The following is a 13,317-nucleotide window of genomic DNA, read 5'->3' on the forward strand; positions in this document are numbered from 1 at the left end:
AAATAAAGGACATGCGCTCTCGGAGTGCAAAACCGCAGAGGTTCGGCGTCATTGTGGTTGCCAATAGTGTTGTGCTCCACAGACAACACGCTACGATAGTGCATTGCTCATGGTGCTGTGTGTGAGTGAGTTGGCACACCCCTCTCATAACTGCAATGCAAGTAGCTTGTCCTCAGTGCTTACCCTAGTAAACAATCTGCTGATCTCTATAATCAAAGATCTAAAGAATGTAATTAAGTGTGAGAGAGATTGTCTCTCTCTCTCTCTCTCTCTCTCTCTCTCTCTCTCTCTCTCTCTCACACACACACACACACACACACACGGGCGTGTTTTGGAGGCACATACCCCATGATAAAGCATACATACAGATGTCATGTACACCAGAGGCGGTAATCCGAATGCGACTACAGACAATCAACTGCTGTAGAGACTAAATCTTGTTTTTCTGCCTCTCAGATCTCCTAACATACCTAATTTGATCATCTGCAAGAAGCAGAATTCTCCTCATGCTTGCCATTAACACCTTCAGCCGAAGACTCCTGTAACGCCTCCCATCTCTCTTCCTCTTTTGCATGCTCCTCGGCTGATGCACTTCCCTGGGTGTGCCATATGGCCTGATCCCTCACAAGCAAAGGAATGTCGAGGAATCCCAAATAATGGACACCCTCTGGGGGATCGCTCCTCTATTTATTGTCAAGAGAGAGAGAAATCAAGGAGGATCATTCAAGAGAGAGGGGCGATGGATCACCCTAACGGTGGGGTCTGACCTCCATCAACTGACCTCCATCAAATGCAGGCTTACCCTCATGTAAAAGCACTACTCAAAGGCTCCTCCTAATCTTTTAAAGATACAGACCAAACTCCAAGAGGAGACTAGGTTACCTCAATGTAACTGCAAGATCCTTGCCTAGACCAGATAGATCCATGCCATGTCTCTATCTGCATAAATAGTAGCAAGCTCTGTTCCAATCCAAAGGGACCAGTTTACCTCATTGTAACTGTGAGACCCTCGCATCGACCAAATAGATCCATGCCCTGTCTCCATCTTCAACAAATGGCAGAAAGCTCTACTCCAATCCAATGGACTCTAAGCTAGGAGCTCATCTGCCTAGTTAAATTTCTCTAACTCGGCTCTGAAACAAACGACATTGGGGAGGTATCCACAATCCTAATATGAGGCTTGCTAGCTGAAGTAGTCCTTATTCCATCGGCAAACTATAACCGACCACCTTACAGACCAATCAGCAAGCCTCCAAAGAAGTCACTAAATCATGGATCAATAGAAGAGACACGTGCGAAGAGCGTCAAGGGAAAATCAGATAACAAGAGTTAAGTTTCCAGACTCCATAAAGTGCAAAAACGACTCGAAATTGGGAAGTTACCGGTCCTCCTATGCCCCACAGCACGCAAGCGCACGCATGCACACCCGCACGCGCTCACACGCATGCATGCACCCCAAGATGCTTTTACAAAAACACCAAGCCCTCAACTGCATAAGCTCAGTCTCCATGCAACCAAGCACAGTTTTTACACACAAACGACCTAACTAGGCTTCGACAGCTCTGTAACAATGTTTAAGTTAGCCAATAACACTGCACGACGTAGTAAATTTACAAGGCAATTGATATTGAATGAATGGTTGCCCCAATGAGCATACTGCAGGAGATTACATGATACCAGAGAACTTTTCCTGTTAAAAGCCTGGGTCCTTTCGACACCGCCAAAGCCGCAAGGGCAAACTTGGTTTCCCAACCACTTTGAGGTATCTCCCATAGCACATACAATTTCCCCCCTACGTTTGTAAGCATGGCACATGACACCAACTTGGGTACATCTTTTTCCCACCCCTGCACTTCCAGCCACATATCTTCCTGGCAGTCATACCCGAACAACTTGCCTGCATTGTTGCATGAAAACAGAATGTCGTCAATAACTGCCGCCCTCCCTCTCCAGCCTGCATCAAGTTTATCAGATATGCAGTCCCATGTCGAGTGAAACGGGTCGAATATGATGCCACCCATATCGGCAACCGCAAAGAGCTTGTTGTGAAGAACAGCATTCCCATGCATCCATTTGTACCTCTTTTCTGGTGGGCTTGGAATACTACTCCACTCATCTGAACGCGGGTCATAAACTTCAGCCCAATTCGCAGAAGTGCGAACAGACGAGCCGGGTAAACAACCACCCAATACATAGATCTGGCCTGCAATCACACCAGCAGCTGCAAACTCGCGTGCTACTTTCATGGAGGCCACAGTTCGCCATGAATTGAAGCGTGGGTCGAAAGCCCAAACACTTCTGCTCGAACGCTCTCCCTGTGAGCCTCCTATCATGTAGAGCTTGCCACCAGCCACGGTGCATGCAGCACCTATGGTGTTCTGAGGGAGAGGGGGAAGAGGAAGCCACAGGTGGGTGTCCTCAACAAAGGAGAACCATTTGTACTCACCGTTGGATGTCCGGAGCATGACATAAAGCCATTCCTGGGCGAGTTTGTGCTGGATGCGGAGATCGAAGAAGGTGGGCATGCTGAGTAGGCTGCACCAGCGGCGACATACACATCGAAGCAACCCATGATGCAGGCGTGAAACCCGCAGCAGACATTGCACTGCTAAATCGTCAGGCAGGCCAGGAATCAACTCTAAGCAAGGAGGACTCCCCTCCTGCAACCCCATTCACCGTCTTCACATACACAAATTCCCTCCTCACTGTGTGCGCGCAGGAGCTCTCTCTCTGTTCCTCACTCACGCTCTCTTTGTCAAGTGCACAGTGCATGATGGTAGATTGGTTCAAAGCTTGCCGGCGTTAAACTAGTTTTGCTTGGTGGGCATTGCTATAGAACATAACAAGACATACGCAGCTTGACATCAAGCATCTAACATTAAATAACAAGTACAAAGTGCATTGGTGTTTTTTAAAAAAGTAATTGCGTATGTATTAAACATATATGATATGATTATTGATTGCTTCTATTAGTGTCTCTAAAATGGTCCAATTTCACGGTTTTCTCTACAACTGTTTTGAGCAGTGAGAGCAAGATAGATTTTGAACGCAATTGGTTACTTGGTTGGTTGTGATTGTTGTCATTTCAACTTTTGTTGTGGAACATAACAGATGAGTACAACCAATTGATAGGCAACAACAGATTGGGACTTGATGACCATTGAGAAGAAGCAAGTTATGTCCTATAGGACTCACTATACGACAAAGGGCTAATAAAGGGGATAAATAAATCGAGCAAAGGGTTGCAACTTATCATTATGCTTAAACTCTTCTCCTTAACCTACTTTGGTTTATTTGTAGATTTCCATTCAGCCTAGTAATATCGCCGGCCATTTAGTCTCTAGATTGGATACCCATCTTTGAGGCACCCATCTTACTTTGAATCAAGCGTAGTCAATTTTCTATTATTTCTCATAGAATGAGAGAGAGAGAGAGAGAGAGAGAGAGAGAGAGATGTTGTCATAGTTGGAGAGTCTTGGCTATCGATCACAGCACCTAATGCAAAGCATATTGAGGAGGAAAACACTGGGATAAAGATTTGTCTTCGTGCTACAGAACGGTTATGCAAAGGAGAACGTTGGCTTACAATATATAAGATGCATCCATCACCAAATAAGAACATACGTAGATTGACATCAACCACCTAGGAAAAAAGTAAACATGTACATCGAGTATTGCAGTACATAAGTTGAATTGTCCAACTATGAGAAAAGAAGCACATACAATCTATTTGATATATACATATGATGATCGAGATTGAGCATGTACTACTGAGGAAAACATGTGGCTAAACTAAACTTAAGGAAACATTGAGTGACAAACTCAAAAAATGCAAAAAGTATCAATAGACTATAAAAATTAAATTGCACTGTCGACCTGATAATCGTATACAGATGCCGTCCAATTGTGCAAGCCGGAGGACAATGTTTGAGTCAAGCTACATAAAAGCAATGTGAATAGTTTAACATTTTTTCTTGCAATGAAGCGTCACAAAGTGAAAATGCTAAATATACAATGCACGTCATGCAGAAGTACCATACAAAAGTATGGTGGAGGGTTGGCACTATGATCTCTTCCAAAATTATAAGAAACGAAAGTCGTGCCTTGTCCCGTAGCATTTATGTGTTGCGCCAAGCAAACACATAGGCATGGGGAATTGATAACAAACTTTGTAGTGTTGAGTTGTGCACATCAAAACATCCACTACTATGAATATATGTCCTCTCTGTCGAACACAAAACATGCGTAAAGACAAATACAAAAGATGCAGGATACATATTAAACTTAAAGAGAAACAGAATGAACTTTATGTTCTAATCATTGCTCTTGGTTGGATTTGCATTCCATAGCCAAGAGTGTTGGTGTAGGCTCTCAACTTCTTAACAAGCTTGGAGAAGGAGATGGAGCTCTTGCACTTTGCACTTCACACAATGAGAGAGAGAGAGAGTGTGTGTGTGTGTGTGTGTGTGTGTGTGTGTGGGAGAGTATATCCCTTCTCATGCTTGGTCCACCTCTCTCTCGTCCTCTCTCCCTCTCTCTCTCTCTCTTATTATTTAATTATATCATTTGGACATGTGTCCTCTTTTTCCTCTTTGAGAGAAAGAACTTAGTTATTTATTTCTATGCATTTAAATTCTCATTGGACCCCTTTAAAGCCTATCCAATAGGATTCAAGCACATCATCAGGGCCAAATGGGGAGGATCTTGACATGTGTATTTCATGCTTCTTAAGATATCATGTTTAAATTGAACACTTCAAGCACCTTAGTCATTTAAGCATGAAAATCGTTTATGCCTCTTGAGAGATCATGATTGAATTGAACACTTCAAGAACCTTAGTCATTTAAGCATGAGAAGCACCTCAAGCTTGGGTAAGGTTCCCACAAACACCTTAAGTACCTTAGTTAGCAAGCACGACAAGCACCTCATGCTTGGGTAGGATTCCCACCTCAAGGTCAACCCTAACTTGCCTAAGGTCAAAGGACTTTTCAATGCTAACTTTTGGAGGTCTTTAATGAAGCTAACCCTAAGGTCTTTAAGCTCCATTAAGGTAGCATTTCTCTTTAACATACCATCTCTCATTTGGACCCCTTTAACCTTGGACCCATGTTGAGACAGATCCATAAGCACATGTCTATATTCTAACCCTTGTTCCTGTTTATTATCCCACATCAAATGATCAGTTTAATATGAGAAAATCATTTGGGTTGGTTAGATATTAGATTTTATGACACCTGTAGTGCATTCCGGGTGCGAAAGAGATTGTGGAAGGACCCCTTGGCGTGCAATGTGTTGGCTACTTGGGTTAAGGTTGAGAAGGTATACTTTGGACCCGAATGAGGTAGAATGGAGAGCAATAAATTTGAGAAGGTGGATGCTCAATCAATTGATTGTTGAACAAAGGTATGTCCCGTTTTTGAGATATTGAAGGTGCTATGGACATACATAATGCAGCATTTGGGACTTGGAATTCCAGAAGGGTAACTTCTTTGCATTTGGAGGATGATGTGTCCTATAATGCAAGGCATGTTAGATCATGTGGACCTTTCTCCTTTAACCCTTCAGCCAAACAAAAATCATGTGAAGCCTTTCCCCTCGATGGTATTGTATGTGGGCCATTTGGTTTTGTCAAATCAATGTATTTTCCCAATCTAATGTGGTTCATATCTTGCTTATTATTATAGACACCCTTTGTTTGAAGGAAAGGACGTCCACACGGCCATCTAAACTGCACACCTCTCTCAAGTGTGGGAGATGCAGAGAGGTGAGTGCAGGATGCAAGAGAGGGAAGAAGAGAAGGGGGAGAAACACACATCAGGCATTGGTGGAGCTTAAGAGAGGAAAAAGAACCTCTCTACTCCTTATTGTTATCATTATAACCAATAAGCAATAATGGGTGGACGCCCGACCAAACCGACCACCGGCCACTTGGCCTAAAACCTAACAATCTCCCACTTGAAGGCCAACGTGGCCCAAGTGGCTATTATGTACAGCTATACAAATGTGAAGCATGACCATAGCTTCACCCTACACCCATCATCTTTATGCAATGTGTGAACCGCTCTGAGACTAAGCTCTTCATTAGAGCATCGTTGGGTTTTCATCCGTGTGAAGCTTGGCTAACTCAATGTGTTTGCTAACCAAAATATCCCGTACCACATGATACTTGACCTTTATGTGTCTTGACTTGGAGTGAAACACGAGGCTCTTTGCTAATGCAATTGCACTGTGACTATCGCAATATAGCACTGGAGTCTGGTGTATACCAAGGTCTCCCACTAGTCGAAATAACCACACAGCTTCCTTACTAGAACGAAAAACTGCAACATACTCTTCCTCAGTGGTGGTAGACGAAGTGCAATTCTGAAGACATGATCTCCAAGAGACTACCGCTCCAGCAAACAAGAAAACGTAGCCAGATGTGGATCACCTAGTGTCCACACAACCTGCATAATCCGAATCAATGTATCCAACTACCGATGCATCAATGTTCCCAAAGCGTAAGCACTTACTAGTTGAGCCCTTGATGTATCTCAAGATGTGTTTCATTGCTAATGCTTTTTTCCTACGAGAATGCTGCTCCAGTAGATAAGAAAACATAGCTAGATATGGATCGTCTAGTGTCCACACAACCCACATAATCATTGTTCCCAAAGCGTAAGCACTTGCTAGTTGAGACCTTGATGTATCTCAAGATGTGCTACATTGCTTCCCAATGCTTTATGCTTGGATTTTCCATATACCTGTTGACCACTCCCACTGCATATGCAATGTCTGGCCATGTGCTAACTATGGTGAACATGAGACTGCCAACTGTCAATTTCCTCTTTTTTTGTTCCTCGCTATGAGCTGCAGCTACTTCAATTACTTGCACACTTGATTGTGTGTGAGTGCCCTCACTATTCGTGAGCCCTTTGAGTGTGTGTGTGTGTGTGTGTGTGTGTGTGTGTGTGTGTGTGTGTGTGTGTGTGTGTGTGTGTGTGTGTGTGTGTGAGGCCCTCAGAGAGAGAGAGAGAGAGAGAGTGTAACCACAAACACTCCCAAGCTACCTTGCGATTCCCAGCAGGCTCCACTCCTTGCAATTGCTTGCTCGATTGGTTCTCCTGCCTGAGTCCTGATTCTGCAGAGCTTTGAACCTTTTGCTTTGCCCTCAATTCCTTCTTGCTCTCCAAGCCAAGCTTCCGATTTTGGCTCTACACAAAACTTGAGCTTCCCTCAAGCTCTTCCCAAGCAAGGTTGCACGTGCGGGATGGGGAGCGGTGATGTCGGGGCTCCTGGATGCTCTAATACCACTTGTGGGAGATGCGGAGAAGTGAGTGCAGGATGCAAGAGAGGGAAGGACAAGGGGGAGAAACACACAGTAGGGTTTGGTGGAGCTTAAGAGAGGAAGAAGAACCTCTCTACTCCTTATGGTTATCATTATAACCAATAAGTGATAATGGGCGGGCGCCCGGCCAAACCGGCCACCAGCCACTTGGCCTGAAACCTAACATCAGGTACTTTGTCTGTGCATTTTGCTGCACAATCTCTGAGAGCACCTTGCTTTGTACAACTGCTGCATTCATCGTCTCTTCCTCGAAGTCAGCGTTGGTAGAGTCTATGATGCAGCTGGAGCTACAATTTTCTGCAACAGGCATGATATGAGGGAGCAAAAGCAAAGAAAGGGAACCACGAAAATGACTTATTTCTTTGTTTGGATGTGTGAAAAGAAAATGCTAGGAGATGGTTGGGCTTCAATAATGAGCAAGGCTTTTGTCCTTTGATGTTGATGGGCTTGTGTGTGCAAGCTAAGAGTGTCCATGAGGTTGAGGCCTGCCAGGGTGACGGTGATGGCTGGCACTCCTGCCATCACCACTGCGAGAGACAATCGCTACCCCCATGGATGGAAGTGCGATGTCAAGGAACTAACCAAATTTCTTCGGAAGATGTCGAGGGCGATGTTGATGGAGAAGAGAGTGTTGAAGCCTCCTCTGCAGCTTGGTGGTGCAATCTCAAAGAGATAGAGAGGAATGGCCTGGTTTGCAAAGCCTAAACCACATCCCAGAAGCACCCGCCCAAGCAGTAGCATGCCCACATTGTGGGAAGTAGCTCCAAGGATGGTCCCCACACTCAAGAGAATGCCTGCCATGAGGATGGTGCTCCAATGGCCGTGCTTGCATGTGAGCAATCTTGCCACGAATGTGGCCAGTAGAGTAGCCATGTAGAGACAAGAGGTGTAGAGTTGGAACACTTGGTTGTTGTATTTGCAGTAGTTGTCCTGCTTCACATATTTCTCGCTCATGTGGACGCTGGTGTACAAGCTATGAAGTAAGTCGTCCATGACGGACACGCCACTTGCCATCACCAGATCATAGCCATACATGAGGCCGCCACTTCCTGCAAGCAGTGCAAGCAGGCATGTGAAGAAATGTATAGGGTAAGCTTGGGCGCCTGGCCAGAGACGGAGGAGTCATGGGCCGGTGCACGTCCAACTAGAATCAGTGTCGCACCTTGTGTGTTATAGTTGCATAGAGCATTGCTTTTCATGGCCAAAAAAAGATAGATAGATCATGCGATAGACCTTAACTCTAAGCATCTACGAATAAGAAAGTCACTTTATTGAAACCCAACTTGCTTCCTATGTGATTCTGGTCAAGAATCTTGGAGCTACTCTCTTGAGCCGAGAAGAGGCCGCTCAAGAATCTGCAAAACCATGTTAGTGTTACCAAGTAAAAAATTCTCTCTCTCTCTCTCTCTCTCTCTCTCTGTCTCTCTCTCTCCCCCCCCCCCCCCCCCCCCCTTTCCCCCCCCCCCCCGAACCCTAGCTTCTTCCCTTCCTGTGCCTCGTGTGCCTCCCTCAAGGTGAGGGGTGACCTTGTGGGGTAGGCATTAACGCCCAAGTCAGTCCCATCAAGATCAAGGGAACCTCGCTTCTACACAGGTTCACCAGTTCAGCCCATCAGATTCTCTGCTTGTCACTGTTTGTCAAGTTCATCAAACGGCTGGTTCTACACAACACACAAGACTCAAGGCCGTCAGGTTCTTTGATCGTCAGCATTTGTCAAATTCGTCATGTCTCAGCAAGTTTTGATTTATATTCCGCTCATGTTTTGAGCCTTAGAGCTCACAAGCAACCACAGGCAGTACTCAAGGTACTCTCAATCAGAGGAGGTTCAAGGTGCTCTCCAAACGGGCACTTCGAGCATACTCTAGAGGAACACTTAAAGCAGAGCAAAGTGAGTCCAGTATGGAGATACTTGGAGTAGAGTCTACTTAGAACAGAGTCTTGAGGCACATTGGAGCAGATTATATTCGAGTTTAAGGATGACAAATTCCCCGAGGACCCCTCTCAGAGCACGACCGACTTTTACCACAGTGCTAGTAGCCCCCAGTAAACTGGACCGCATCAACTTCAACGGCTCTCGATTGATTTCATGGAAGAAAACTGTGACCTCAAAACTCACCTTAGCGAGCTAGAGGCACGCTTTGATTCCATGGTCGATCTCGCCAACAACAAGGTCAAGCAAGTCGAAGCGCAGGTATGCCAAGCTCACTCGGCAACCATTGCCAAGGTGCAGACTTGTGTGACAACGGAGCTTCGCGAGCAACAACTACATGAAGAGAACGTCCTCAAGGTCTAGACCGGTGGGCTACCCTCACCATGGTGCACCACCAAGGATACCCTCGAAGAAGCACTTATTAAGCTCAACGACATTATTCAACTAGTTAACGTCAAGCCACAAACCATCTCTTGGATCAATGATACACATAGGCATGTGCCACCCGAGCATTGTGTTCTCACTTTCAAGGATAAAGAGAAACGGATTAAGTTGCTATGCCAATCGCACGTCCTCAGAGGAACAAATGTATGGATCACTCAGGAACTGACTACAAATCAGCTCAAGATCAAAAAACATGAACTCGAGAAAGTGCACAAAGTGCGCAAGCAAGGTAAATGGGCCATCTACAGAGGTGGTAAAGCCATTATCCAGGAGTTTTGAACTCCTAAAGGGACTCCCCCCTCACCTGACTCCCCTTAGGCTTTTCATTTCTTTTACCCTCCTAGCGGACCCTCAGTCCTTAATTGATATGTATCCAACCAAAACCCCTTCACTTAGAAGAAAACACTGTTATGTTTTGTATGGTCCCATGGGTCATATCTGACCTATGTGAATGATAATTCAGTCTATCAGTCTCTCTCTCTCTCTCTCTCTGCTCAAAGGACCTCAAGCCTGAAACATCACAAAAATTAAAATATAAACGCGTTGGCATAGCCAGGAATCACATGTAGCTCATGTCCTTCAGGCAAAAATCTACCATGCTCCTTGTAAACTGTCTTGCTCAAATGCTCAGAGCGCCGGAAGCCAAGTCGAGGACCACATTTCGGACATGCATGATTGCTCGAGTAACTCAAGCCTGAAACATCACAAAATTAAAATATAAAAGCGTTGGCATAGCCAAGAATCACATGTGTGTGAGGGTTTCAAAGGCACTTACTTGAGCACTCACTGAAGCCTGGCCAATCGTGCATGGTCCACATGAGAATACCTTGCACATGTACATTCCATCGTCCGATTGGTTGGGACATATCAACCACATCGATTCCTATCCACAAAATTTGGAGCTCTTCTATAAGTGGTGCCAGATAGACGTCCATGTTCTTTGCTTTGTACTTTCCTGGGACGATCAATGACAACAACATATGCCCCTTCTTGATAGCTAGCCATGGTGGAAGGTTATAATTAACCAGACAAATAGCCACATGCTCCATGACGAACTCCGTAATCCAAATGGGTTAACTCCGTCCATTGCTAGACCAAAGCGGATACATCGAGGTTCGTTCTTAAATGTAGGACAACTTTCCTCTATGTGCTTCCATGCACGAGAGTTAGCAGGTACCCACATCACATCATCTGTCGATCTAGGATTTGAGTGCCATGTCATCAAAGCGGCTATGGACTTGCACCTGAACATGCTCTTTATTCTTCGAATGATAGGAAAGTGTTGAAGGACCTTTGCACGGATAAATTTTCCTTGATCCACAATTGGGGGACTCTTCCAAATTTGCATACTCATTGCAAAAAAATATACAATCATTAGGACATGCATGTATTTTTTGATAATTCAAGTCCAAATTAGTAAGAAGCTTTTTAGCGGCTGGACAGGTAGGGGGTATGTGGTTCTCTTCTGGGAAGATTTGCTCATTGAGCAACCTGTCATTACATGAACAAATCAGCCCCTTGATCACATTATTAAACTGTAATTTGCACTTTATCATGCTTAGGATACAATGTATTTACCTGAAAAGCTCTGTGATGATTGAGGAGTCAGACCAACCGTAGACAGACTCCAAAATAAGCATTGCCAACACGGTACAGAGAACTGAGATCGTAAAGTGGCATGCTGGCAAGACTTTGCATCATCTCGTCCTCTTTATCGTTGCTATCATGCTGTCGATATGAATGGGATGACTGATGTTGGTCCGCAGTATTGCATTCAATGTTGTCATCTTCTATGTTTTCAATGATGGGATCTATGTCAATGAACACGTCCAACATCTGCTCCATCTCTACTTCTTAAAATGCCACATCAGGTATTGGTTGGGAGGACTCAGTCGATGGTTGCTCGTTTGAAAATTGTCTTCTCTGGGATGAAGTTGGAGCAATATCTACTTGCGGAGTTTGACCTTCTGTCTCTAGACCATGAGATCAATAATGTAGGTCTTGTAGTTGCTCAATCGAAAAGAGACCGTGATTGCGTATGATTGTTGGTGGTAGATTTTTTGTTTTCGAAAGATCTGATGCTTGCAATGCACACAAGGACACGCCATCCTATCATCCATACTTTATCTACCAATGATGCAACAAATAATAAAATTCTAGTTGTTCTAACTACACACTACTAAGTACATGACAACTTCACATTCTCTAGTCATGCCCGATCCCCGCACACCTCGGTCTAGAGGTGCACGGATATTAGAACCACAGGGTAATAATCTCGTCTTTATTGGTCAATGACTATATTTTAAGGTTCTTGAAGTCTGTGTGCACTTTGGAAGTCTGATTGCATTTTTTCAACTATTTGTTGCTAGCTCTAACAACCTCACATTCTCTAGCCAGGTCCGATCTCCGCACACCTCGGTCTAGAGGTGCACGGAGATTAGGACCACAAGGTAATAATCTTGTCTTTATTGGTCAATGACTATATATTAAGGTTCTTGAAGTCTGTGTGCACTTTGGAAGTCCGATTGTGTTTTTTCAACTATTTCATGCTAGCTCTAACAACCTCACACTCTAGCCACGCATGATCCCCGCACACCTCGGTCTAGAGGTGCATGGAAATTAGCACCACATAGTAATAACCTTGTCTTTATTGGTCAAAGACTATATATTAAGGTTCTTGAAGTCTATGTGCACTTTTGAAGTCCAATTTGCTGCTAGTTCGAGCTCTAACAATCTCACATCCGATCCCCGCAAACCTCAATCTAGAGGTACACGGAGATTAGGACCATAGGGTCAATGACTATATATTAGTATTTTTGAAATTTGTGTACACCTAACCTAACCTATAACGTAAACTATAACCTAACCTATAACCAAATTAAAACTAACCTATAACAAAACCTAACCGAAGTCTGTTTGTGTTTTTTCTACTATTTGTTGTTAGCTCTAACTTAACTTATAATCTAACCTAACCTATAACCTAAACCTAACGTAACCTAACCTATAACCTAAATCTAACCTATAACCTAACCTAATTGGAGTCTGTTTGCATGTTTCGAAGTACACGAATTACTTTTGAAGTCTGTTTGCGTTTTTTCTACTATTCATTTGTCGCTAGCTCTAACCTAACCTATAATTTCACCTAACCTATAACCTAAACCTAACATAACCTATAACCTATAACCTAAACCGTTTGAGTCATCTTCGAAGTCCGTTTGCATTTTTTCTATTATTTGTCGCTAGCTCTAACCTAACCTATAATCTAACCTAACCTATAACCTAACCTAACCTATAACCTAACCTAACCTATAACCTAACCTAACCGAAGTCCGTTTGCATTTTTAGAAGTACACAAGTCATCTTCGTTTGGCCACTAATAGATGGACGTTGTGTTCGGACAGTTAGAAGTTATGGTATACAGTGTAAAGCCGCTTATGTTAGGCTGCTCCAAATTGGATTAGGATAACAATTAGCCATTTCAATCCGCTTAGGGCTAGCCACCTAGGGTTAGCGTCTTAGGACTACTGTTGGTTTAGCCCCTAATAGATGGCCGTATTTTGGAGTGTTATGGTGTGCTATGTAAAGTTGCCTAGGTTTGGCCGCTCCAAATTGGATT

General features: G+C 44.0%; 1 protein-coding gene and 2 pseudogenes across 1 annotated transcript; 1 reads left to right on the forward strand and 2 right to left on the reverse strand.

Moving 5' to 3' along the window:
* Positions 1 to 1,558: 1,558 nt before the first annotated feature.
* On the reverse strand, positions 1,559 to 2,824 carry SKIP6 (SKP1 interacting partner 6). Its single transcript, XM_086522056.1, has one exon. The coding sequence runs from the start codon at positions 2,670 to 2,672 to the stop codon at positions 1,611 to 1,613; it is 1,062 nt and encodes a 353-aa protein (XP_086378182.1). The 5' UTR covers positions 2,673 to 2,824; the 3' UTR covers positions 1,559 to 1,610.
* A 4,857-nt stretch (positions 2,825 to 7,681) lies between these two features.
* On the reverse strand, positions 7,682 to 8,526 carry LOC147449681 (sugar transport protein MST4-like; annotated as a pseudogene).
* An 887-nt stretch (positions 8,527 to 9,413) lies between these two features.
* On the forward strand, positions 9,414 to 10,019 carry LOC147449682 (uncharacterized; annotated as a pseudogene).
* The last annotated feature ends 3,298 nt before the right edge of the window (positions 10,020 to 13,317 follow it).

This window comes from Adiantum capillus-veneris, chromosome 10, assembly GCF_014529385.1.
Source record: "Adiantum capillus-veneris isolate H3 chromosome 10, ASM1452938v2, whole genome shotgun sequence".
Classification (NCBI taxonomy): domain Eukaryota; kingdom Viridiplantae; phylum Streptophyta; class Polypodiopsida; order Polypodiales; family Pteridaceae; genus Adiantum; species Adiantum capillus-veneris.

Coding starts and splice junctions, on each gene's coding strand:
- SKIP6 (XM_086522056.1), bottom strand. CDS start 2,672: ATGGGGTTGCAGGAGGGGAGTCCTCCTTGCTTAGAGTTGATTCCTGGC.